The 26,296-nt window shown below is 44.7% G+C and overlaps 1 protein-coding gene across 4 annotated transcripts in view; it reads left to right on the top strand.

The window, feature by feature from the left end:
• Positions 1-26,296, top strand: part of MYO7A (myosin VIIA) — a 274,560-nt gene that overhangs the window by 129,939 nt on the left and 118,325 nt on the right. For all 4 annotated transcript variants that reach the window (XM_033948255.1, XM_033948254.1, XM_033948252.1 and 1 more), the window contains 2 exons: positions 11,475-11,569; positions 18,429-18,513. In XM_033948255.1, the coding sequence (XP_033804146.1) occupies positions 11,475-11,569; positions 18,429-18,513 (180 nt within the window). The remainder of the gene's footprint in view (positions 1-11,474; positions 11,570-18,428; positions 18,514-26,296) is intronic.

A 26,296-nucleotide genomic window follows, 5' to 3' on the forward strand; every position in this document is an offset into this window, starting at 1 on the left:
CAGGGTCATCTAAGGCAAGACAGTTGTTAGGTTTCGTCAGCCGGAAGCCTGAAGTCATAATGCCATTATACAGAACCATGGTGAGGCCTCATTTGGAATACCGTGTGCAATTCTGGAGGCCATACTACCGAAAAGATGTGCTGAGAGTAGAGTCGGTGCAACGGATGGCCACCAGGATGGTCTCGGGGCTCAAGGACCTATCGTACGAGGAAAGGCTGAAAAATTTGCGGCTGTACTCACTCGAGGAACGTAGGGAGAGAGGAGACATGATCGAGACGTTTAAGTATATTACCAGCCGTATCGAGATGGAAGAAGAGATTCTCTTTCTCAAAGGACCCTCAGCCACAAGAGGGCATCCGCTCAAACTCAGGGGCGGGAAATTTCATGGCGACACCAGGAAATATTTCTTCACCGAGAGAGTGGTTGATCCTTGGAACGAGCTTCCGGTGCAGGTGATCGAGGCAAACAGCGTGCAAGAATTTAAGAGCAAATGGGATGCCCATGTGGGATCCCTTAGAGGGTTAAGCCAAGGGAACCTGTCACCAGGAGTGGGATCCCTAGGACAGTAGACTTGGGGATGGGTCAGTAGAGTGGGCAGACCTGATGGGCTATGGCCCTTATCTGCCTTCATCTTCTATGTTTCTATATTCAAATGCTATCGTCGGCATTTATTTTAAAAGCCAACCACAGTTTTAAATGCTTTCCACAGGCACAGTGGTGCTGAATATATAACTTGAGAAAAATGTTATAAATGTACAGCTGAGAAGGAACATTTAACAGTGGGAATCTAGAAATATAATAACCACCAATAAATTATGACCTTCACCAGCTTTTTCATAATCCATCCAACTTATGAAATTTACAGCAATATAATAGTCAATAGTGCAAATATCAAACAGCGCAAAATAATTTTCACATAATTAATCAGAAGAAAAAAACAAAAAACATAGAGGGCTCCTCTTACAAAGGTGCATTAGGGCCTTAACGCACGGAATAGCATGCACTAAATTACCAAGCGCGCTAGACCTTAATGCCACCATTGAGCTGGTATTATTCTAGATGCGTACTGCATGGTTTAGCGCGCAGTAATTTCGTGCGTGCGCTAAAAACACTAGCACACCATAGTAAAAGGAGCCCAGAATGTTCTTCAGTGATGACTAAGATGCTGTTGTAACATCCAGAGACATTCTCAGTTACCCACTAGAAAAAAAAAAAAAATTCAATAAATCGCTAAGTGTGATTCTATAAGAGTTAGGCACACCATATACATAGTAACATAGTAACATAGTAGATGATGGCAGATAAAGACCCGAATGGTCCATCCACTCTGCCCAACCTGATTCAATTTAAATATTTTTATTTTTTCTTCTTAGCTATTTCTGGGCAAGAATCCAAAGCTCTACCCGGTACTGTGCTTGGGTTCCTACTGCCGAAATCTCCGTTAAAACCTACTCCAGCCCATCTACACCCTCCCAGCCACTGAAGCCCTCCCCAGCCCATCCTCCACCAAACGGCCATATACAGACACAGACCGTGCAAGTCTGCCCAGTACTGGCCTTAGTTCAATATTTAATATTATTTTCTGATTCTAGATCCTCTGTGTTCTTTCAACTCAGTCACCGTTTTTCTCTCCACCACCTCTCTCAGGAGCGCATTCCAGGCATCCACCACCCTCTCCGTAAAGTAGAATTTCCTAACATTGCCCCTGAATCTACCACTCCTCAACCTCAAATTATGTCCTCTGGTTTTACCATTTTCCTTTCTCTGGAAAAGATTTTGTTCTACGTTAATACCCTTCAAGTATTTGAACGTCTGAATCATATCTCCCCTGTCTCTCCTTTCCTCTAGGGTCTACATATTCAGGGCTTCCAGTCTCTCCTCATACGTCTTCTGGCACAAGCCTCCTATCATTTTCATCGCCCTCCTCTGGACCGCCCCAAGTCTTATTACATCCTTCGCCAGATACGGTCTCCAAAACTGAACACAGTACTCCAAGTGGGGGCCTCACCAATGACCTGTACAGGGGCATCAACACCTTCTTCCTTCTACTGGCTACGCCTCTCTTTATACAGCCCAGAATCCTTCTGGCAGCAGCCACTGCCTTGTATATAGAATCAAGCTTAGCGCTGCCTAAGCAGGCTTAGTTGTTCCTAGACATCCTAACTTTTGTTGCACCTGATTTATGCCAGGGTTTTCTTTGCCTAAATACCTGCGCCTGAGTTAGGCATCTAATTCAAAGAGAGGTAGCTAACTCAAAAACACACCCATTATCTGCCCCCCCCCAACCACGCCCACTTTTGGACTAGGTGCCTACTTTTTATAGAATCATGTTTTTTTGAGCTAGGCATCTAACTTTCAATTATGTCCAATTAAACCCAAGTAAGAGGAGTTAAGTGCCAATTATCGGCACCGATTAAAGACTATTTATCAATTAAGTTGGACGCGCTGATGTAGGCGCAAACTGTAGGTGGAGTCTATAGAATTTGCCAGTTACTGCCTATTGTAGTTAATAACTAAGACCCTGTTTTTAATTGTAAATCGCTTTGAATTCACGATATTGCGATACATTAAAATTTTAATAAAACTTGAAGCTCCCATTCAGGAGGCATGGATGCTTCCACTTTAACTCTGTGTTATCCAGATAACACACACTAATCATATTGCGCTAGCTGGAAAATTTGGGAAGGCCCATTCTATGACTATGGCAAACCCCCTCCTCAAATATTTTTGTAAAAAATCAGTAACACACAGGTTAGTTAGAACATAAGAATTGCCATACTAGGACAGACCGCAGGTCCATCAAGCCCAGAATCCTGTTTCTAACAGTGACCAACCCAGGTCCCAAGTACCTGGCAGAAACCCAAAGAGTAGCAACATTCCAGAGCTGAGATTGTGATGTCATAATGCCTCATTCCACCAATGCCTAAGAGCCAACCTCAGCAGTGATGTCACAATGGCTCGATTGTTCTATACTTGTACAGACTGAAGGTCCATCTATCCCAGTATCCTATTCCAATAGTGGCCAACCCAGGTCTCAAGTCCTACAGAAACCCAAAGAGTAGCAACATTCCAGAGCTGAGATTGTGATGTCATAATGCCTCATTCCACCAATGCCTAAGAGCCAACCTCATCAGTGATGTCACAATGGCTCGATTGTTCTATACTTGTACAGACTGAAGGTCCATCTATCCCAGTATCCTATTCCAATAGTGGCCAACCCAGGTCTCAAGTCCTACAGAAACCCAAAGAGTAGCAACATTCCAGAGCTGAGATTGTGATGTCATAATGCCTCATTCCACCAATGCCTAAGAGCCAACCTCAGCAGTGATGTCACAATGGCTCGATTGTTCTATACTTGTACAGACTGAAGGTCCATCTATCCCAGTATCCTATTCCAATAGTGGCCAACCCAGGTCTCAAGTCCTACAGAAACCCAAAGAGTAGCAACATTCCAGAGCTGAGATTGTGATGTCATAATGCCTCATTCCACCAATGCCTAAGAGCCAACCTCATCAGTGATGTCACAATGGCTCGATTGTTCTATACTTGTACAGACTGAAGGTCCATCTATCCCAGTATCCTATTCCAATAGTGGCCAACCCAGGTCTCAAGTCCTACAGAAACCCAAAGAGTAGCAACATTCCAGAGCTGAGATTGTGATGTCATAATGCCTCATTCCACCAATGCCTAAGAGCCAACCTCATCAGTGATGTCACAATGGCTCGATTGTTCTATACTTGTACAGACTGAAGGTCCATCTATCCCAGTATCCTATTCCAATAGTGGCCAACCCAGGTCTCAAGTCCTACAGAAACCCAAAGAGTAGCAACATTCCAGAGCTGAGATTGTGATGTCATAATGCCTCATTCCACCAATGCCTAAGAGCCAACCTCATCAGTGATGTCACAATGGCTTGATTGTTCTATACTTGTACAGACTGAAGGTCCATCTATCCCAGTATCCTATTCCAATAGTGGCCAACCCAGGTCTCAAGTCCTACAGAAACCCAAAGAGTAGCAACATTCCAGAGCTGAGATTGTGATGTCATAATGCCTCATTCCACCAATGCCTAAGAGCCAACCTCATCAGTGATGTCACAATGGCTCGATTGTTCTATACTTGTACAGACTGAAGGTCCATCTATCCCAGTATCCTATTCCAATAGTGGCCAACCCAGGTCCCAAGTACCTAGCTAGATCTCAAGGAGTCAAAACAGATTTTATGCTGCTTATCCTAGGAATAAGCAGTAGATTTCCCCAAGCCATCTCAATAATGGCCTTTGGACTTCTCTTTTAGGAAATTATTCAAACCTTTTTAAAACTCTGCTAAGCTAACTGATTTCACCACATTCTCCGGCAGCAAATTTCAGGGTTTAATTACATGTATGAAGAAATATTTCCCATCGCATGCCCCCTAGTCCTAGTATTTTTGGAAAGGGTAAACAAGTGATTCACATCTATCCTTTCCACTCCACTCAGTATTTTATAGACCTCATTTCTCCCCTGAGCCGAGCAAACAGGCAAAACACCACGTACCACACCTTAATGCCTTATTGCCCTTTAATAAAAGGGCCCCTTAATTCTTCTAGTCAAAATGTCCCCTTCTACAGTCTAACTTAGCACAAGGTCATACTGTGAGCGGTAATTTTGAGACCGAAGCCATGGCCATCCGTTCTCAGTACTATGCCCAAGGCAGGATTAACCAATAGGCCAAGTAGGCGCATGCCTAGGGTCCGAAATAGTCAGGGGGGGCCCGATGGAGAAGGGCATCAACATTGTTTTCTCCAAACGGCAATGGGCCCCTCCAGCATCGATCGGCAATGCTGGCCCCCCTCCCGATTGGCAACGCGGCCCTCCCCCCCCCCCCATCGACGGAAAGTAAGACGAGCAAGCAACGCGGGTAAGAAAGGCAACGGGAACTGTAATTGTGCAAGCGGTGCTCCTTGCCCAAAGCTTCCCTCTGACGCAGCTTCCTGTTTCCGCCTGGGCGCATGGTGGGGTGGGACGGGGCAGTCTACTTGGGTGCCTAGGGGCCCTCGACAAATTAATCCTGCCCTGACTAGGCCCAGTTTTTAGCACAACATTGCCAACTATAGGATCCTTTTACTAAGACATGCTAAACCCTAACACGTCCAATTCTGGAGGCCGCATTACCGTAAGGATGTGCTGAGACTGGAATCGGTCCAGAGAATGGCCACCCGGATGGTCTTGGGACTGAAGGATCTCCTGTACGAAGAACGGTTAGATAAATTACAGCTATACTCGCTCGAGGAGCGCAGAGAGAGGGGGGACATGATCGAGACGTTCAAGTATCTCACGGGCCGCATCAATGCAGAGGAGGATATCTTTTTTTCAAGGGTCCCACGGCAACAAGGGGGCGTCCGTGGAAAATCAGAGGCGGGAAACTGCGCGGTGACACCAGGAAATTCTTTTTCACCGAAAGGGTGGTTGATCGCTGGAATGGTCTTCCACTTCAGGTGATTGAGGCCAGCAGCGTGCCTGATTTTAAGGCCAAATGGGATCGACACGCGGGATCTATTCGCAGGGTAAAGGCAGGGGAGGGTCATTAGGGTGGGCAGACTGGATGGGCTGTGGCCCTTATCTGCTGTCAATTTCTATGTTTCTATGTCCATTATAGTCTACGGACACGTTAGCATTTTGCGTGCGCTGAAATGGCTAGCCGCCTTAGTAAAAGGACCCCTATATGACCCCCACATCATTTTGGCTAAATAAAAGTTGATTCCCAGATACTCTTTCTCATAAAGTAGCATAGGCAAAGAATAAAGAGCGATCTCTAAGCTTTCCGTACGGCAGGCACAGTGGATCGATCCTGCTTTCGAAGCACAGACTCTAGCATTTCAAAGGCGTTTTATGTGGTGTTCCATTCCACTTTCCTCTCCAATGAATCTTTTTTTTTTTTAAATCAGATTCGCACAGCTGTTTTGGCAGGAAACTGGCAGAGCTAATCTGCTTAAAATCTGAGTCTTCCTAAACAGGAAAGCTTGGGGGTGGTTCTGTTTGTGTAGAGGGAATAAAATTAAGTGTCCTGATGAGCTATCCAAAAAAAGTATACTGCAAATGTATCAGAAACCGAGAAAGCATGTGGATGTGCCATGCCCTCACTATAACATAACCCAGTTTCTCAGTGTCTCCTTGACACAGAAGCATTAAATACCGCCAGGTCATAGAAACATAGAAGATGATGGCAGATAAGGGCCATAGCCCATCAGGTCTGCCCACTCTACTGACCCACCCCCAAGTCTACTATCCTAGGGATCCCACTCCTGGTGACAGGTTCCCTTGGCTTAACCCTCTAAGGCAGTGTTTTTCAACCTTTTTTGGGCAAAGGCACACTTGTTTCATGAAAAAAATCACGAGGCACACCACCATTAGAAAATGTTAAAAAATTTAACTCTCTGCCTATATTGACTATATATAAAGTAATTCTCTTGAATAGGAATCAAATAAACACAAAGAAAGTATTTTATAATTACTTTATTATGAAATAAAAATTATAAAATACTTTATTCAGTGCGAAACCTGGGCCTGTTTGGCTGAACACAAAGCTGATATTCTGGCTGGAATGGAAGAAAGACACACACGTAGCTCTTCGTCAACAGCTCTCAGTCTCTCTCTGTATTTGGTTTTTATAGCATACAAAAATAGACAAATATACCCTCCATCCTTTTTATTAAACCACAATAGCAGTTTTTAGCGCAGGGAGCTGCGCTGAATGCCCAGCACTGCTCTTGACGCTCATAGGCTCCCTGCGCTAAAAACCACTATTGCGGTTTAGTAAAAGGGGACCATATTGTAAAATATAGACAGCAGATATAAATTCAGAACTGTGCATAGTAAGTGAAGGGAAGTTTTCATCTCTGGGAATTTACCCAGTTAACTATTAAGTTATTTGGGCAAATTCCTTTGAAAACTATGGTAATACTGCCTCCACTTTGCTAAATTTAAAATAAAATCATTTTTCCTACCTTGTCTGGTGATTTCTGGTTGCACTTTCTTCTTCTGACTGTGCATCCAATCTTTCTTCCCTTCTATCAGCCTGTATGCTTTCTCTCCTCCACACCTCATTCCCTCCCCCAACTTTTTCTTCCTCTCTCCCTGACCTTTCTTTCTTTTTTTCTGTTTCTCTTCTTTCCTTCTGTTTCCCTGCCTGCCCCCTTTCTTTCTTTCTCCCAGCCTCCTGTCCAGCAGTAACTCTCTTCCCTTCCTCCCCTCCCAGCAGCATCTCTCCGTCTCCCTCTCCAGTAGCAGCTGTCCCTTTTTTTTCCTTGCCCAGCAGCTTCCCAGATTCCTTACCCTCCTCCCCTCCCAGAAGCATCTCTCCTTCTTCTCCCTCTCCAGTAGCAGCTGTCCCTTTTTTTATCTTGCCCAGCAGCTTCCCAGATTCCTTTCCCTCCTCCCCTCCCAGAAGCATCTCTCCTTCTTCTCCTTATCCAGTAGCAGCTGTCCCTTTTTTTCCTAGCCCAGCAGCTTCCCAGATTACTTTCCCTCCTCCCCTCCCAGAAGCATCTCTCCTTCTTCTCCTTATCCAGTAGCAGCTGTCCCTTTTTTTCCTTGCCCAGCAGCTTCCCAGATTCCTTTCCCTCCTCCCCTCCCAGAAGCATCTCTCCTTCTTCTCCCTCTCCAGTAGCAGCTGTCCTTTTTTTTCCTGGCCCAGCAGCTTCCCAGATTCCTTTCCCTCCTCCCCTCCCAGATGCATCTCTCCTTCTCCTTCTCCCTCTCCAGTAGCAGCTGTCCCTTTTTTTCCTTGCCCAGCAGCTTCCCAGATTCCTTTCCCTCCTCCCCTCCCAGAAGCATCTCTCCTTCTTCTCCCTCTCCAGTAGCAGCTGTCCTTTTTTTTCCTGGCCCAGCAGCTTCCCAGATTCCTTTCCATCCTCCCCTCCCAGATGCATCTCTCCTTCTCCTTCTCCCTCTCCAGTAGCAGCTGTCCCTTTTTTTTTCCTGGCCCAGCAGCTTCCCAGATTCCTTTCCCTCCTCCCCTCCCAGAAGCATCTCTCCTTCTCCCTTTCCAGTAGCAGCTGTCCCTTTTTTCCCCTGCCCAGCAGCTTCCCAGACTGACAGTGGCTTTCTCCCCTCTCTGCAGCTCTCCTTTACTTCCCAGCGCAGCGATTGACGAAGGCAGCCTCGGGTCCTTTGTTGTGTCGCGCCGCCTCTGAGGAAAGAGGAAGTTGCATCATCAGAGGCAGCCGCGACTCAGCAAAAGCCCCGAGGCTGCCTTCGTGAATCGCTGCGCTGGGAAGTAAAGGAGAGCTGCAGAGAGGGGAGAAAGCCACTGTCGGAGGCTCCCCAAGATCTCTCCGGCCCAGCGCACGCTTCCGATACTGATCTTGCCGGTCCTGCGCGGACCGGCAGGAAGTTCAAATGAGTCAATCTTGCCGGTCCTGCGCGGACCGGCAAAAATTTCCGGCGGTTGAAGAACTGTGGATTAGATCGCCAAGACAAAGTGAGTCCTGGGTGATCGACTCACTTTGCCTTGGCGAGCTACTGGCGCCCCTGCCTCGGGCCCCCTGTAAGCTCCGGGCCCGGCGGCCCTGCGGCACACCAGGCAACATCTCGCGGCACACTAGTGTGCCGCGGAACAGCGGTTGAAAAACACTGCTCTAAGGGATTCCACATGGGCATCCCATTTGCTCTTAAATTCTTGCACGCTGTTTGCCTCGATCACCTGCACCGGGAGCTCGTTCCAAGGATCAACCACTCTCTCGGTGAAGAAATATTTCCTGGTGTCGCCATGAAACTTCCCGCCCCTGAGTTTGAGCGGATGCCCTCTTGTGGCTGAGGGTCCTTTGAGAAAGAGAATCTCTTCTTCCATCTCGATACGGCCGGTAATATACTTAAACGTCTCGATCATGTCCCCTCTCTCCCTACGTTCCTCGAGTGAGTACAGCCGCAAATTTTTCAGCCTTTCCTCGTACGATAGATCCTTGAGCCCCGAGACTATCCTGGTGGCCATCCGTTGCACCGACTCTACTCTGAGCACATCTTTTCGGTAGTGTGGCCTCCAGAATTGCACACAGTATTCCAAATGAGGCTTCACCACGGTTCTGTATAATGGCATGATGACTTCAGGCTTCCGGCTGACGAAACTCCTGCGGATGCAACCTAACAACTGTCTTGCCTTAGATGAAGCCTTCTCCACATGATCAGCAGTTTTCATGTCTGCGCTGATGATCACTCCCAAGTCTCGTTCTGTTGAAGTTCTAGCTAAGGTCTCACCATTCAAGGTGTAAGTTCTGCACGGATTTCTGCTGCCGAGGTGCATGATCTTGCATTTCTTAGCGTTGAAGCCCAGCTGCCAGGTCGAGGACCAAAGCTCCATTTTCTCTCATAAAATTCCCTAGTTTTAAAATTCCCTAGTTTTAAAATTCTAACTAATAAACAAAGAACTGTGTCTGACATGTTTTCCCTGCCTGCAAATCCATGTTCTAAATATGATAATGGGGTATTTGAGACATAGGGCTTGTTTTGCAAAGCCCCGAAGCCCTTTAAATCTCTATGGGCTTCGGGGCCATTACCACGCTGCTGCCGCTAGTGCGGCTTTGTAAAACAGGCCCATAATCATTTCTGATCTACGGATGGTAATAACTAGTGACATAATTGCATTTGCAGATGGCTCAAAGTTGTTAAATCGTAAGAGGATTGTGAAAAAATTGTGAGAGTGGGAGACCGGGCATCAAAATGGCAGATGACGTTTAATGTGAACAAGTGCAAAGTGATGCATGTGGGAATGAGGAACCCGAACTAGAGCTACGTGATGGCAGGGTTCCACATTAGGAGTCACCGCCCAGGAAAAGGATCTAGGTGGCGTTGTTGAGGATACGTTGAAACAGCTCAATGTGCAGCGGCAGCTAAGAAAGCAATTATCAGGAAAGGAATGGAAAGCACAGATGAAAATGTTATAATGCCCTTGCGTTGCTCTATGGTACGGCCGCACCTCGAATACTGTGTGCAGTTCTGGTCGCCGTTTCTCAAAAAAGATATAGCGGAATTAGAAAAGGTACAGAGAGGGTGAAGAAAATGATAAAAGGGATGGGATGGCTTCCCCGTGAGGAAAAGCTAAAGTGGCTATGATTCTTCAGCTTGGAGAAGAGATGGCTCAGGGGTGATATGATAGAGGTCTTTAAAATACTCAGTGGAGTGGAAAGGGTAGATATGAATTGCTTGTTTATTTTCTCCAAAAATACTAGAACTAGGGGGCATGCAATGAAGCTACTAAGTAGTAGATTTAAAATAAACTTGGAGAAAATAGTTCTTTACACAACGTGTGGTGAAATCAGTTAGCTTAGCGGGGTTTAAAAAAGGTTTGGATCATTTCCTAAAAAGAGAAGTGCGTAGGCCATTATTGAGATGGCCTGGGGAAATCCACTGTTTATTCCTAGGACATGCAGCAGAAAATCTGAGATCTAGCTAGGTGCTTGGAATGAGGGTTGGCCACTTTTGGAAACAGGATACTGGGTTTGATGCACCTATGAGCATCGGAGCTGTTACTACCAGGGCTGGCGCTAAAAACTGCACTATGGTTTTGCAAAAGGGGGGGTTATTTATTTAAAAATGGATAGCCTGCAGCATCCCTCAATTCTGCACACATTACATCTAACATGCACAATAAGATTATAACAAACAATTATTACAAAGTACATATATCAAAGTAAAATTTTTCTATAAATTCTCTATCCACTGACATTCACTTTACTTTTTCATGACTACGATAAACGGGAAAAAAAACACTGTTTGATCTCAATTAAAAATCAATTTATGTATATGCTCTTTTGAACAACCTTATCGTCACACGTTTTCTATATTTCAACCCACTAGCAGCCTGCTTGATCTCATTGGGTAACAAATTCCATACTAACACACCCTGCCCTGACACCATAGACCAGGGGTGGGCAACGAGGGCTGCAATCCAGTTGGGTTCGTAGGAGTTCCCCAATGAATATGCATTGGAAGCAGTGCGTGCAAATTGATCTCATGCATATTCATTGGGGAAATCCTGAAAATCCAAATGGATGGCGGCCCTCGCCCACCCCTGCCATAGACTGATGAATTCTTGATTACCTCACCAAATACACGGGTGGAATGTCAAGCCACACCTCTGATTCACAGAACGCAGAGCTCGCTGTGGCTGTTTAAAAATGAAATAGCTAGCGAGCTCAAAAGAACCAGACTCTTATCGTTCACCATTTTATAAATCAAGCACAATATCTTGAACTCAATACGTGAAGCGATGGGTGCAAGGAGGTTGTAGGAAAACTGCTTTCTTTAACATATTAAATACCAATAAACAGCCAGTAAGAATAACAAAAATTGTAATGATAATGCACTGGAAGGGACCCTAAGGAGCTCCCGGATCATTTGTTTTATGAAAATAGAGAGAGAGCTTAACCGAGTGACACTGAGCTGGCAGGAAATTGGCCGAGAGCTACCTGGTAACAGTTGCAAATTTTCTCTCCTCAGGATCACCATGACATGCTGCTTGAAATTGAGAGGGACAAAGCCATTACGGACAAGGTCATTCTCATCCAGAAAGTGGTGCGAGGGTTTAAGGACAGGTAATGATGCATTGTCTGTAAGCCAGGTGAAGCCATTCTTGTAGGCCCAGGCGTTAAAGCCGTAACGGCCTTATTAATGAGTGATGCAAAACTATGTGAAGCTCCATTTTACTTTGAACGTGTAAACCAAACATCTGAAGTACCAACATCTAAAATCTCAACAGAGTGTGGAGAGTGTGGCGTAGTGGTTAAAGCTACAGCCTCAGCACTCTGAGGTTGTGGGTTCAAACCCCACGCTGCTCCTTGTGACCTTGGGCAAGTTACTTAATCCCCCCCCCCCATTGCCCCAGGTACATTAGATAGATTGTGAGCCCACTGGGACAGACAGGGAAAAATGCTTGAGTGCCTGGATAAATTCATGTAAACTGTTCTGACCTCACCTGGAAGAACGGTATAGAAATTGAGTAAATAGTGTGAAAGGTTTCAGCCTTGAAAACCAGAGCTGGTATTGTGATGTCATAATGCCTCATTCCACCAATGCCTAATCAGTGATGTCACAATGGCTTGACTGTCCTTTACTTGGCTCATTTGTACTACATTTTGATTTCTAGAGTGGCGCAGTGATTAAAGCTACAGCCCCAAGAACCTGAGGTTGTGGGTTCAAATCCCATGCTGCTCCTTGTGACCCTGGGCAAGTCACTTAATCCCCCCCCCCATTGCTCCAGGTACATTAGATACATTGTGAGCCCACCGGTACAGACAGGGAAAAATGTTTGGAAAGAATGAGGTGGAGTCATATTTCCTGATATATCACAAAGCCTTCATAGTATAGCAGGGATTACATTGGTTTTATGATCATTAAGAATGCACGCCTGCTTGGTTTGCTCTAGAACAATCCATAACTTTCCCTCTTCCAACAAAGATGATGCTAATAGCTTCAAAATTTCGGAGCGGGTACATCACAGGGCTGATTGAAGATAACATTTAGGCTATCCAAGAGGCATATCTAAAGTTAATAAGGCATCTGGGAGAGATATGCTCCTGGATATATAACCAATTACCCAAGGCTTACTTGAAGCACAAAGAGAGAAATGGGATAGAAAAATGTTGGGACATCATCAAAGGCGTGTAGTGAGAAAACCAGACAACAGTATAGCGACAGTAACAAATTAATGTGAGGGGATTATATCGAATTAAATAGCATAAGGTAGAAATAATTAAAATAATATGAAGAATATATACATCTGTATGTAAACATGAATTCATCTATCAGTTGATAAATTAAAGCTATATATAGGAAGGACAAATATCATAAGGCTAGGCTAAAAATAATTGAAAATTAATCAAAGGGGGATATCGCATATTATACTGGGTAGTAAAATCTTTGGACAATAAAAATAATTCAGCTATGGTTCACAGATCACAATAAAGAGGAGAAGGACATTAAGAATTCATCAGCAAGAAGAATAAAAGAAAAAACATAGGTAATATACAACTTGGCACTGAAATAAAAATTCATCTATTAATTAATAAAGTAGGGCTGTACGTAAGAGAGATAGCTAACGAAAAGGCTAATCTAAAAATGGGTAAAATTCATCAGGGGGGTGTCACGGATTATATATAATAGAGAAAATAAACCAATATGGAGTTTTATAAAACAATACTAACAGTATTCCATAGGTAGAGATAGATTTAAAAAAAGTTATAAGGAATTCATCTGATAGGGTGCTAGAGAAAAAACATAGATAATATATAAACTAGCAAGAAAATGTGAATTCATCCATCAGTTAATAAAGTAGAGCAGTACATAGTAAAGTTAATTATCATGAGAGCAATCTAAAAATGAGTTAAAATTCCTCAGGGGGATATGACAAGTTATACCGTATAACAAAATTAACCAATAAGAAGTATAAATCAAATTATTAATAATTCATGGACTGAAATTAAGAAGAAAGAGTTATAAGGGGTTCATCAGCAGAGGGAATAAAAGAAAACATCCGAATAATATATAAATATGAATTCATTCAGCAGTTAATATAGCAGAACTATACGTAAAAAAGATATCTAACGTGAAGGCAAGTTAAAAAATGGTTTAAAATTCATCAGGAGGTAATCATAAGATATAATGGGTAATAAAGATTGGGCAGAGAAGGCAATAATGTACAAAGTGAGCCAAGTAAAAAGGAGTTATAAAAAGAACAGCAACAGAGGGAAAGGTTACCATGATGTTAATCGAAGAAATGAAAAAAATATAAAGTACAGAAAAAAAATGAATAGTAATTCAGTTATTATAAGGAGACAGAAGATGAGAGAGGAGGATGACATAGAGTGTGATAATATAGTTCTAGATGAGAGAGAGCACGTGTGAAAACGGCGATGAAAGTAAATGAGCTGACCGGGCATGAACTACAGGCACAATAAAAATAGAACTGTATGTATAAAACAGGGGCAATAAAATTAAAACAAGAGAAAGTTAAAGCTTCGGATAAAGAAAATATAACCGGTAATGAGGGGAGGGAGAGGGGAAGAAGGAAAAATCGTAAGGAACCGAGGGTGAAAAACTCAAAATGGCGGGAGGTGAAAGAGTGAAAGAGAAAGAATAAAGTAAATCAGGGTCGCATATAATAATGAGAAGAAAACAGTAAAGGGAGACTTTTGAATACGGACAATAAGAGTAAGGTATACAAAAATGATTCAAGGCAAAACAAAATAAAAAGTCCATGAGGCTGCAGACAACGTGGTAGAAAGTCCAGTGCTGGGAACCAGAAAGCATGTAGCAGAAAAAAAAAAAAAAAGTAGAAAAATTATACAGTCAAATCAAATGAAAAGAGTCATTGGTAAAGCAATCAGAAGGCGGCAGCGGGTCGAAGGTAGGATAAAAGGAGGTAAGATGTCCCAAAAGTTAGAAGGCAATTCGGCGATTCGACGATAAGACCGCTGCAGGGAGTCAGTTAGCTCATGGTAGTAAGACACTTGGGGAGTATGGCGCCGGGACGAGTGTAGAAAGCTGCAGGCAGGACAATCAAGTAGCGATTACCCCCATCTTCGTCTGTTGGAGCCACGCACGAAGAACCTCCGGATCGCTGTAGTTGTCTGTCTTGTTACGGTAGGTCACCCTGAACCTAGCAGGATAAAAGAGTCCATATTGCGCGCCGAGGTCTTTTAGGTCCTTTCGCATAGAGAGAAAGGATTTTCTTCGCGCTGCAGTGGCAGGAGCCAGGTCGGGCACAATTATGATTTTTCGTCCTTGATGAAGCATGGACGCCTTACCCTTCGCGGCAGTTAAGATTTGCAGGGTATGCTGGAATCGGAGTACTTTAACCACCAGCGGGCGTGGGTGCTTGTTTCCGGGTTGCAGGGCAGAAGGGGAGCGATGAGCGCGCTCGAGCTCCAGGATCGGGGAGAAATCGATGTCTAAGAACTTCGGGAGCCATGAAGTCAGGAATGCAAGGGTATCATTGCCCTCGGCCCCTTCCGGCATTCCAAGGATCCGTAAATTGGATCTACGGCTGCGATTCGCCATATCTTCGAGGTCAGTGGTTAATTTAGAAATGGCCGCCGAATGGGCACTTATAGTCGGGAGATCTTTTTCCACAGCAGTGACTCGATCAGAAAGTGAGTCAAAATGTTGTTGAGATGCAGCCATTTGTGTGTGGATCAGCTCTAATTCCCCTCGCATATCCTGTGATATCTCCATGTGCGATTTCATTAGAGATTTTATGTTTTGCAATTCTGTGAGGATCGGGTCAGTCTCCTCCACGAGGTCTGCAGCAGAGCCATGCTTTTCAGGAGAGGGGGGAGCCGACTTGAGACGTTTACTTGCTGGAAGTGTGTCGGTTTTAGATTTTTTACTAGCCATGTTATGTTAAAGGATAGATAAGCTATTAACAAGGCTTAGTTGAAAAAAGAAATAAAAGAAAGCAGAAAGAACAGGAAAAATCTGAAAGATTACCGTATTTTCACGCAAATAACGCGCACCCGTATAAAACGCGCACACGGGTATAGCGCGCAGAAATCACGCTGATATGTACAAAAACTTTGGTATACCGCGCTCACGGGTATACCGCGCATGCTGCCCGACGCTCCTTTCGCCCGCCCTGACTTTCCGTGCGCTGTCCCGACTCTCCGTTCACCCCCCCTGACTTCCGTGCACTGTCCCCCCTTGAAGGTCTGTCCCCATCCTGAAAGCCTGATGCCCCCCCCCGACGTCCGATACATCCCTCCCCCCGAAGGACCGCCGATTCCCCAACAATATCGGGCCAGGAGGGAGCCCAAATCCTCCTGGCCACGGCGACCCCCTAACCCCACCCCGCACTACATTACGGGCAGGAGGGATCCCAGGCCCTCCTGCCCTCGACGCAAACCCCCCTCCCCCCCAACGACCGCCCCCCCCCAAGAACCTCCGACCGCCCCCCCAGCCGACCTGCGACCCCCCTTCCCCGTACCTTTGGTAGTTGGCCGGACAGACGGGAGCCAAACCCGCCTGTCCGGCAGGCAGCCAACGAAGGAATGAGGCCGGATTGGCCCATCCATCCTAAAGCTCCGCCTACTGGTGGGGCCTAAGGCGCGTGGGCCAATCAGAATAGGCCCTGGAGCCTTAGGTCCCACCTGGGGGCGCGGCCTGAGGCACATGGTCGGGTTGGGCCCATGCATCCACCAACCTTTCTGTAAAAAAATATTTCCTTAGATTACTCCGGAGCCTGTCACCACTTAACTTCATCCTATGCCCTCTCATTCCAGAGCTTCCTTTCAAATGAAAGAGACTCGACTCTGCTTGTTCTAGTCCAACTGGCTGTCAGAAAGGTTAAGACCTGTTTACTAGGACACCACAGCTGCATAATAGAAAAATTAAGGCAGCACCTCTGTTTTTTTTTCACCAGGTGTGTTTTTTTAGATGTACTTTTCCATTCTGTGGTTTTCTGTGGGTTGCCATTTTTATCAGTTTGCATTAATTTTATGCATGTCTACATGATTTTATCAATGGTTTTATATTTTTATATTACAAGAAATAGCGGGCACAATCCAACATGTTTGCAACCTATCCTTGAAAACTGGTGAGGTACCAGAGGACTGGAAATTGGCGAATGTCACACCTATCTTCAAGAAGGGATCGAGGGGTGACCCCGGGAACTACAGGCCGGTGAGCCTGACTTCAATTATAGGGAAGATGGTGGAAGCTATGATCAAGGACGGCATTTGCGAGCACATCGAGAGGAACGGCCTACTGAGAACAAGCCAGCACGGATTCTGTAAGGAAGGTCGTGCCTAACGAACCTTCTGTACTTCTTTGAGGGAATAAGCAGTCGGGTGGACAATGGGGAACCCATAGACATCATTTACCTCGATTTTCAAAAGGCTTTCGACAAGGTGCCACATGAAAGGCTGCTTAGGAAGTTGTGGAACCACGGGGTGGGAGGGGATGTGCACAGATGGATCAAGCACTGGTTGTCGGGTAGACTGCAGAGGGTCGGAGTAAAGGGCCAATATTCTGACTGGCGGGGAGTCACGAGCGGTGTGCCACAGGGATCGGTGCTGGGGCCGTTACTCTTCAACATATTTATCAATGACCTGGAAAAGGAGGCAAAGTGCGAGGTTATAAAATTTGCAGATGATACCAAACTGTGCGGCAGAGTTAGGTCCAGGGAGGAGTGTGAGGACCTGCAAAGGGACCTGGACAAGCTGGAAGACTGGGCAAACTAATGGCAAATGCGCTTTAACGTGGAAAAATGCAAGGTCATGCATATAGGGAAAAAGAACCCATTGTTCAACTACAAATTGGGGGAGGGCATTGTTGGGAGACAGCAGACTTGAGAGAGACTTGGGTGTGCTGGTGGATGCATCACTGAAGCCATCTGCACAGTGCGCAGCAGCCTCGAAAAAAGCCAACAGGATGCTGGGCATCATAAAGAGGGGCATAACAACCAGGACGCGGGAAGTCATCATGTCATTGTATCGAGCGATGGTGCGTCCACATCTGGAATACTGCGTTCAGTATTGGTCGCCGCACCTCAAGAAGGACATGGCGGTACTTGAGAGAGTCCAAAGGAGAGCAACGAAACTGGTAAGAGGGCTGGAACACTGCCCATACGCCGAGAGGTTGGATAGGCTGGGGCTCTTCTCTCTGGAAAAAAGGAGGCTCAGGGGAGATATGATAGAGACCTTCAAGATCATGAGGGGCATAGAGAGGGTGGATAGGGACAGATTCTTCAGACTGAAGGGGACAACAAGTACGAGGGGGCATTCGGAGAAACTGAAGGGAGATAGGTTCAAAACAAATGCAAGGAAGTTTTTCTTCACCCAAAGGGTCGTGGACACTTGGAATGCGCTACCGGAGGAAGTGATCAGGCAGAGTACGGTACAGGGATTCAAACAGGGATTGGACGGATTCCTGAGGGATAAAGGGATCGTGGGATACTGAGAGAGGTGCTGGGATGTAACACAAGTATAGAAAGCTAACCAGGTAATAAGTATAGAAACCCAACCAGGTCGTGCATGTGCAAGACCGGAGGGTTAGGACTTCGATGGGAAGATAGGACTTCAATGAGAAACCAAGGTGGCAAGGGAGCCCCTTCTGGAGATTCAGGCAGGTCGTGACCTGTTTGGGCCGCCGCGGGAGCGGACTGCTGGGCAGGATGGACCTATGGTCTGACCCGGAGGAGGCACTGCTTATGTTCTTATGATTATTATGTTATGATTTATATTTAGAATTGTACCTGATCTATGTATGTTTTTTAAGAATGTGGGACCCCTGACACAGGCAATATATGCTGAAACATGGCCATGTTGGGTCATTGGTTGAACAATAAAGTTGTTTACACTCTTTCCCTCCTACCCTTCTGGCCATCTTCACTTCTTGCTGGCGTTTCTCACTGAGCAATATGGATGCAGGAGTGTTACTAATAAATATTATTTTTTACAGGTCAAATTTCTTAAAAGTCAGAAAATCGGTCCTGTTAATACAGAGATACTGGAGAGGCCACAATTGCCGGAGAAACTACACTGCAGTAAGTCCACTTAAATGTGTAATAATCTCTATACTTTCTCAATCCTCCTTATGTATTCTTTGTTCTCCTTGACCTCCTTCCAGCCTTTTAACTCCCGGTCTTAAAATAGTCATTGAATATGGAACTAAAAATCCAGTTTACTTAAGCTTTTTTTCCATTGTATGTGTGTTTGGGGGGAGGGGATCGATTTACAAAATCAAACCCTTATAGCATATCATAAGAATAGTCATACCGGGACAGACCGAAGGTCCATCAAGCCCAATATCCTGTTTCCAGCAGTGGTCAATCCAGGTCACAAGTATCTGGCAAGATCCCAAGGAGAAAAACAGATTTTATGCTGCTTATCCTAGGAATAAGCAGTGGATTTCCCCAGGCCATCTTATTAACAGCTTATGAACTTCTCTTTTAGGAAACTAGTCAAACCTTTTTTTAAACCCTGCTAAGCTAACTGCAGTTTAAAAATAGACTCTTGCGTTTCTCATGGAGTCTGAAATATCAGAGGAAGGAATTCATCCAGGAGGAGAAGCCTGGAAATTTGGAGATGAGGATGTTGAGATAACTTCCCTGCTTCAAGCGAAAGCTTATTAACGTGAGCTACTATTTAAGATGTCTTATTTTGCTGTTTATTTGTTAATCCCAAATTTTAGTAACTGGGTCTCACTGCATAAAATAGGACTTCTGCTAAAATAATGTGTCTTAATAGTAGCCCATGTTGCCTTCTCTTTCCTCTCATAGACTATACAAACCAGATAGGAGAAAATCAATTTCAAATAATTTAAGATGTTTCAACCTGTTACTTATAAATCAAATAGAAAAAAATCTCCCCAAAACCTAAATTTTTTTTTGTTTTCGCACTATAAATTATAATTAAATATGTATAAAGTGCTCAGTATACCGTACCCAATCCAGGCTACAATGGTGTACTTATAACATCATAGCACCAATAGCCCACTATCAGGATAAGCAAAGAAAAGATAAGCCTTTCCTCATCAGCTTTTATAAATAAATAAATGAAAGTTAGTTATACACAGAAAAAAGGTGAACAGACAACTTGTGACTCCTTTTATTGGACTATTCTTCTTAACATAGGCTGTCACTTAACCACGCCCACTTTTGGCCTTGGTCAGCATCATCTCTAAACCAATCCATAATCCAATAGTTAGGAAAAAAAAAAAAAAAAAGCGATGCACATGTTTGTCAAGTAAAAGAAAATTTAATACATTTTATTCATAAGAACATAAACATAAGAAATGCCTGCACTGGATCAGACCATGGGTTCATCTAGTCCAGCGATCCGCACATTCGGAGGCCCAGCCAGGTCTACCCTGACGAATACCTTAGTTACTCAATGTGTCTTTAAAGAAGATGTGCATCCAACTTGCCCTTAAATCCTGGAATGGTGGTTTCCTCCACAACCTCTTCCGGGAGAGCGTTCCAGGCATTCACCACTCGCTGTGTGAAGCAGAACTTTATGACATTTGTCCTGGCCCTGTCTCCCCACAGCTTCAGTCCATGACCTCTTGTCCGAGTCACTTTCGACAATGTGAATAAAGGTGTTTCAAGAGATTTTCTATTATCCAACATACAAAAATAAAATCTAGAACAGAAAAACAGTCTAAAAATTACAGAAATCCACCCAATGTCCTAGCCATCACTCAAATCCAAAACAGCATAATTAATACCATCCTTATACTTAGCTGGCAAAATCCATACCTCTAAAAACTAGTTCTTCCTCCAGGCAGGCAGTAACAAAGCTGCTTATTTGGCTTCCTTATGCCCTGCTCCCTGTTTCCCCCTTTCTGTTTTATATAAAGAGGTAGCGACTAGCGAGAGAGATTCAGACATATTCAACATACGACATTTTCTGATAAAAGGAAAATTTTATTGACAAGGCCTCAGCACCAATTATAAAACATCAGATTCATTCAACAACGAATTTAACAAAACTTTATAACATAACATAACAAATACCGCCACAATCAAAAGAATTCTAGGCGGTTTACACAAGAAAGAAAAACTGGACAATCAGCGAAGTACAAAATTTTAAAATGAGATTACAGCATATTAACTAAAAAGACAATAAAAATTTAAGTTAATGCAGTAAAATTATTATATAGAATAAAAACATCAAAGTAGTTCGGGTGTTGTTTTGCTTCTTGTCAAAAGAACTAGGACAACAAAGAAAATCCGACAGATCTCCAGTGAAAATGCAGTGAACCAACGACAAAGAAAAGAACTACAGACAGATGTACAAGATACAGGCAAAGTTTATTTTGAACAAACAGATTATTGCTTACAAATAGACCACTTTTTACAAAATATGGGACCCAATACGTTCCGTGTTTCGATCAACACGTCTTCTTCAGAGGTCCCATAAAATGGTGGATCAAAGAACACGCAACAACTATGCCTCATCCGTATATTGTGTACTTTAGCGGTCAAAATATGCTGCTGGCAAAACTAAAGCTGAAGGAGATGCATTGATCGAAACACGGACCGTGTTGGGTCCCATATTTTGTAAAAAGTGGTCTATTTGTAGGCAACAATCTGTATGTTTGTTCAAATAAACTTTGCCTGTATCTTGTACATTGGTCTGCAAACAAAAGAACTAGCTGACATCCTGCGGGGTAAGCCTCGAGACACATTACCTGCCTGGGGACCATCAATACTTTGACATCATCCATATATGGGCACAAACAATTCTGATAGTTCCCGCTGTAAAAGTTGGTTACCTTCTCTTTTGGGTTGCCATAAGGAGCTCACCCAGTCATTGCCGCGTCTTTCCGCTCTTACGAGATATAATTGAAGTCTACAAAATCCTGAGTGGAGTAGAACGGGTACAAGTGGATCGATTTTTCACTCCATCAAAAATGACAAAGACTAGGAGACACTCGATGAAGTTACAGGGAAATACTTTTAAAACCAATAGGAGGATATATTTTTTTTACTCAGAGAATAGTTAAGCTCTGGAACGCGTTGGCAGAGGATGTGGTAAGAGCGGATAGCGTAGCTGGTTTTAAGAAAGGTTTGTACAAGTTCCTGGAGGAAAAGTCCATAGTCTGTTATTGAAAAAGACACGGGGGAAGCCACTGCTTGCCCTGGATCGGTAGCATGGAATATTGCTACTCCTTGGGTTTTGATGGACAATTGGTCTGACCCAGTATGGCCATTCTTATGTTCTTACATGAGCCAAGTGTAGGACAATGAAGCCACTGTAACTTCACTGGTGAGGTTGGCTCTGAGGCACTGTGGAATGAGGCATTATGACATCACAATCTTAGCTCTGGAATGTTGCTCTCATTAGGGTTCCGGAATCTTGCTATTTTTTGAGATGCTGGAATGTTGCTACTCCTTGGGTTCTGGCCAGGTACTAGGGACCTGAATTGGCCACCGTGAGAACGAGCTACTGGGCTTGATGGACCATTGGCCTGACCCAGTAAGGCTATTCTTATGTTCTTATTCTCCTAACGATAGAGGTCAATGATCTTAAGTTTGGGTCCTCTTCCTTAGACGATAGCAGTCCACTCCTTGTCACATTGCAAAGGCATGTGCCTCCTTCTAGAAGATACCTGCACTCTCAAAACAATAACCTTCTTACAAGGATCTCCCACTCCCTCCCCCCCCCTTATGGTTTATACTCTTTGACTACCACCCCAAATCTGCGCTATAACAATTAGACTCCCTACCTGCAAACCCTGGTTAGTTGGGTGGGAGGGGGTGGAAAAAGGACCGGTGGGATGGCGATGCTGTGTTCTCCTGACGTATTTTGACTCTGCCAACGCAGGTATGTACTAGAGAATGACACGGTGGCGGTTTACCCGCGGCCACCGCATTTTAGCCGCGGGTCACCCGCCGAAAACGGGGAAGAAAACTAGCAGTCGCTGCGGCGACGGGGACAAGGCCATTCACCGCCCGCGGGGCGGTGAATGGTCTTGTCCCCCGCAGTGAGGCATGAAGGATCGCGCGGTCCCCGCAGCTCACACCCGCCCGCCCAATCGATTCCAGTGTCCAGCCAGCTCTCTCCCCTCTCCTCACCCCAGTCCGCAGATCCTCCTCCTCGGCGACCCGCACACTACCAGAGAGCCGCGCACACCCGCCGCTGCTCAGCCTCGATCTTCTGCTCTGACGCAACCGGAAACAGGAAGTTGCAGCAGAGCAGAAGATCGAACACTGAGCAGCCGCGCGTGTGCGGCTCCCTGGGAAAGCGCGCAGGTTGCCGAAAAAGAAAACCCACAAACCAAGGTGAGGAGAAGGGAGAGAGCCGGCCAAACACCAGGATCGACCGGGCAGGCAGGTAGTGGCCGCGGGGACCGTGCGATCGCTAGTGTTCCCGGCTCAAATTGGAAGGAGGGAGTGAAAGGAAAAAGGCTTATATGGATGCAGCGGGGACGGTGACGGGGCGGTGAATGGGATGGCAGTGGCGGTGACGGGGCGGTGAAAGGGATGGCGGTGATGGTGACGGGGCGGTGAAGGGATCGGCGGTGACGGGGCGGTGCAGAGGATGGTGGGCCGGTGACGGGGACAGATTTTTTCCCCGTGTCATTCTCTAGTATGTCCTTTTTGATTGGCTTCTTTCCCCACCTGATATATTCTTGAGGGAGGAATAACTTAATGGTTCAAGTAGGATTAAGATCCTGGGGAACTGGGGTCAGTTCTCACTGCAGCTCCTTAGAACTCTGGATAAGTCACTTAACCCTCTATTGCCCAGGTATAAAACTTAGATTATGAGCCCAATAGGGCAGGAAAGTACCTACATATAATGTGTACAGCACTGCACTACCGCGGCCGGAAGGCATCCGGAAGTGTGTGGACGTAGACACAATGACATCGCACACATGTGTGACATCATCATGCTGACGTCCGCGCATGTGCAGAGGCCCTCCAGCTGCGACCGTGAACCTGTTACTTCACCAGTGGGGGGTCCTGGTTGGAGGGGAGGTGCAGGGAGAAGAGGAGAGACACTGGCTGACTGCCTACAGAACGTGCCTCTTGCCATGAGAGGCATGTCCTATAAGCAGTCAACAGGCGCCGGTACCTCTGCTCCTTGCCGGTGTCTTGTAACACACCTAGAATCTGCCGCAGCACACAGTTTGTGATACACTGCTCTATAGAGATGAGTAGTAGTAATAGTACTTTATTCTGCCCATCCTTTATGACCTAACTCCTGCCTTCCTCCCCTCCCCCCACTCCTCCACTAGTCTCTGTCCTAACATCTACCTAAGAAAGGTCTGGACAAATTCCTGGAGGAAAAGTCCATAGTCTGTTATTAAAACATGGGGGAAACCTCTGCTTGCTCTGGATCGGTAGCATGGAATGTTGTTACTCCTTCAGATTCCGGAACCCTGCTACTCTTTGGGGTTCTAGAATGTTGCTACTATTTAAGATGCTGGGTTTTGGCCAAGTGACCTGGATTGGCCACCATGAGAACAGGCTACTGGGCTGGATGAACCATTGGTCTGACCCAGTAAGGCTATTCTTAGGTTCTTATGTTCCCTTCACACCCTGCACAGCCATCTTGTTTGTGCGAGTCCTTGCCAAATGTTTTGGCTCGTTCTTTCTCTGATTGATTAAAAAGCCCCCAGTGAAATAAATGCCCTTGAGTCACTGTTCTAAAGGCTGCCACATGCTATCCAAAGAACGTATGAATCTAGATGATGCTAAAAATTAAACTAAGTGAAAAAAACACATTAAAGTAAATATACAACATGAAAACAAAATTTTAAAAAAGAATTCTATGCTCTTTTTTTTTTTTTTTTTTAATAGTGAGCCTAAAAATATCTTTGTTACTGCTTAAGATTTCCTCAGGTCCTGAAGAGGACAGAGTTTGCGATTTGGAAACAGAAAAGTCTGCATCTGTCCCAGACTATACTGGAAATAATCCAGAAGGTCAGATGGTGTGATTGCCAACAGCGTTAGAGTCGGTACATAAGAGCATAAGAATAGCCATACTGGCTCACGCCAAAGGTCCATCTAGACCAGTATCCTGTTTCTAATAATGGCCAAGTACCTGGCAGTATCCCAAAAAAACAGCAAAATTCCACACCGCTTACCCCAAGGCCTTTAGCTAGAAGACCAAGTGGCGTAATAATCAGCAGGATCCATGACGTACAAGAGTTATTACCAAGCAGGTATGCTTTACTGAGGCTATCTGTTGATATATTGATCAATAGGGTTAGAGAGTGGCATTATTAGGGGGATCAGGGACTTTTTGAAGTAGCATTTTTAAGATTGTTCCTGTATATACACAAATTCCTGGAGGAAAAGTCCATAGTCTGTTATTAAGACATGGGGGAAGCCTCTGCTTGCCCTGGATCGGTAGCATAGAATGTTGCTACTCCTTCAGATTCCAGAACCCTGCTACTCTTTGGGGTTCTAGAATGTTGCTACTATTTGAGGTTCTGGAATGTTGCTACTCCATGGGTTTGGGCCAGGTACTAGGGACCTGGATTGGCCACCGTGAGAATAGGCTAGTGGGCTTGATGGACCATTGGTCTGACCCAGTAAGGCGATTCTTATGTTCTTAATATTTATTTTTTTGTTTGATTAAAAAAAAAAAAAAATCTGGCTATTTATTTTCATTAGTTCTGCACTCATTATTTCTCATGGTCATCCTCTGACCTATATGCACTATAAAGGTTGATGAATTTTTAGGTGACTACACCTGCCGTTTCTATTTTAGGTATTTATTGGAATTTATAGAGATTCATCTGAGCGGTGTAATCAAAGGGCTAGATTCACGAACCTGCCCGATCCAGGCAGGTCTGATGAATTCACGAAGCCCCAATATGCAGATGGGAGCAATCGGAGGTATGCCCCCATCTGCCTTCCTGGATTGCTCAATAGCGATCTCCGCGCATGCGCAGACCATCTGTAGATGCTCTGCGCATGCACTGGATCTCAGGGCCAGCATAGATTTTTTTTCTTTTTTTTTTGTTTTATCTTCATAATCCATCTAGAATCTATATGGGTTTTTTTAAAAAAAAATTTTAATAATTCTTTACTCATTTTCAAATTTGACAACAAGTGCACAAAATAATATATTTCAACAAGTTATTACACAATAGCACTTTGATATCTACTACATAAAAATCTAGTGATACGTTTACCCCCCCTACCTCCCAACCTTCATCTTATTTTCAATCAGAATATACACATATTGTAGAATATATTATAACATATTATGTAAAATTGTACCCAACACCCTCCCCCCTTTGGTGTGCCAAAAGAAGAAGAGAAGAAGTGATGACTATTCACTACAATATTTTGTCAATGGCCCCCATATTTTTATAAATTTAGTATAAGTCCCTCTTTGTATTGCTATTGCTCGTTCCATTTTAAATATATGACATAATGTATTCCACCAAAATGTATAACTAAGGTTTCTGTGATTCTTCTAATTGTTGGTTATATGTTGAATAGCAACCCCTGTCATGACTAAAAAAAGCTTGTTATCCTCTGATGATGTTTGATTTTTTTTTTTTTAAAGGCGATCGTTTTAATGGAGCCCGTGCTTTTAACCTGCTTAAGCCCGCGGGTTAAAACCACAGGCTTGCAGTACGGGGAAGGGAGGCAGGCGCGTTCGGGGCTGACAGGGCAGAGAGCAGGGCGCCAGAAGGCAGGGCAGCCGGAAAGGGCTTTAGCGAATGGTCCTCAGCAGTCGCTTTTTTTTTTTTTGATCGGCCAGCCCAGTCGGTGTTGCAGGATTCTCTTTAGTGAATCGCGTCCCTGCCTATTTGCATGCCGTTGCCCTCATTTGCATGTGCAGATCAGAGGATGGTCGGAA

Source organism: Geotrypetes seraphini, chromosome 6 (assembly GCF_902459505.1).
Source record: "Geotrypetes seraphini chromosome 6, aGeoSer1.1, whole genome shotgun sequence".
Classification (NCBI taxonomy): domain Eukaryota; kingdom Metazoa; phylum Chordata; class Amphibia; order Gymnophiona; family Dermophiidae; genus Geotrypetes; species Geotrypetes seraphini.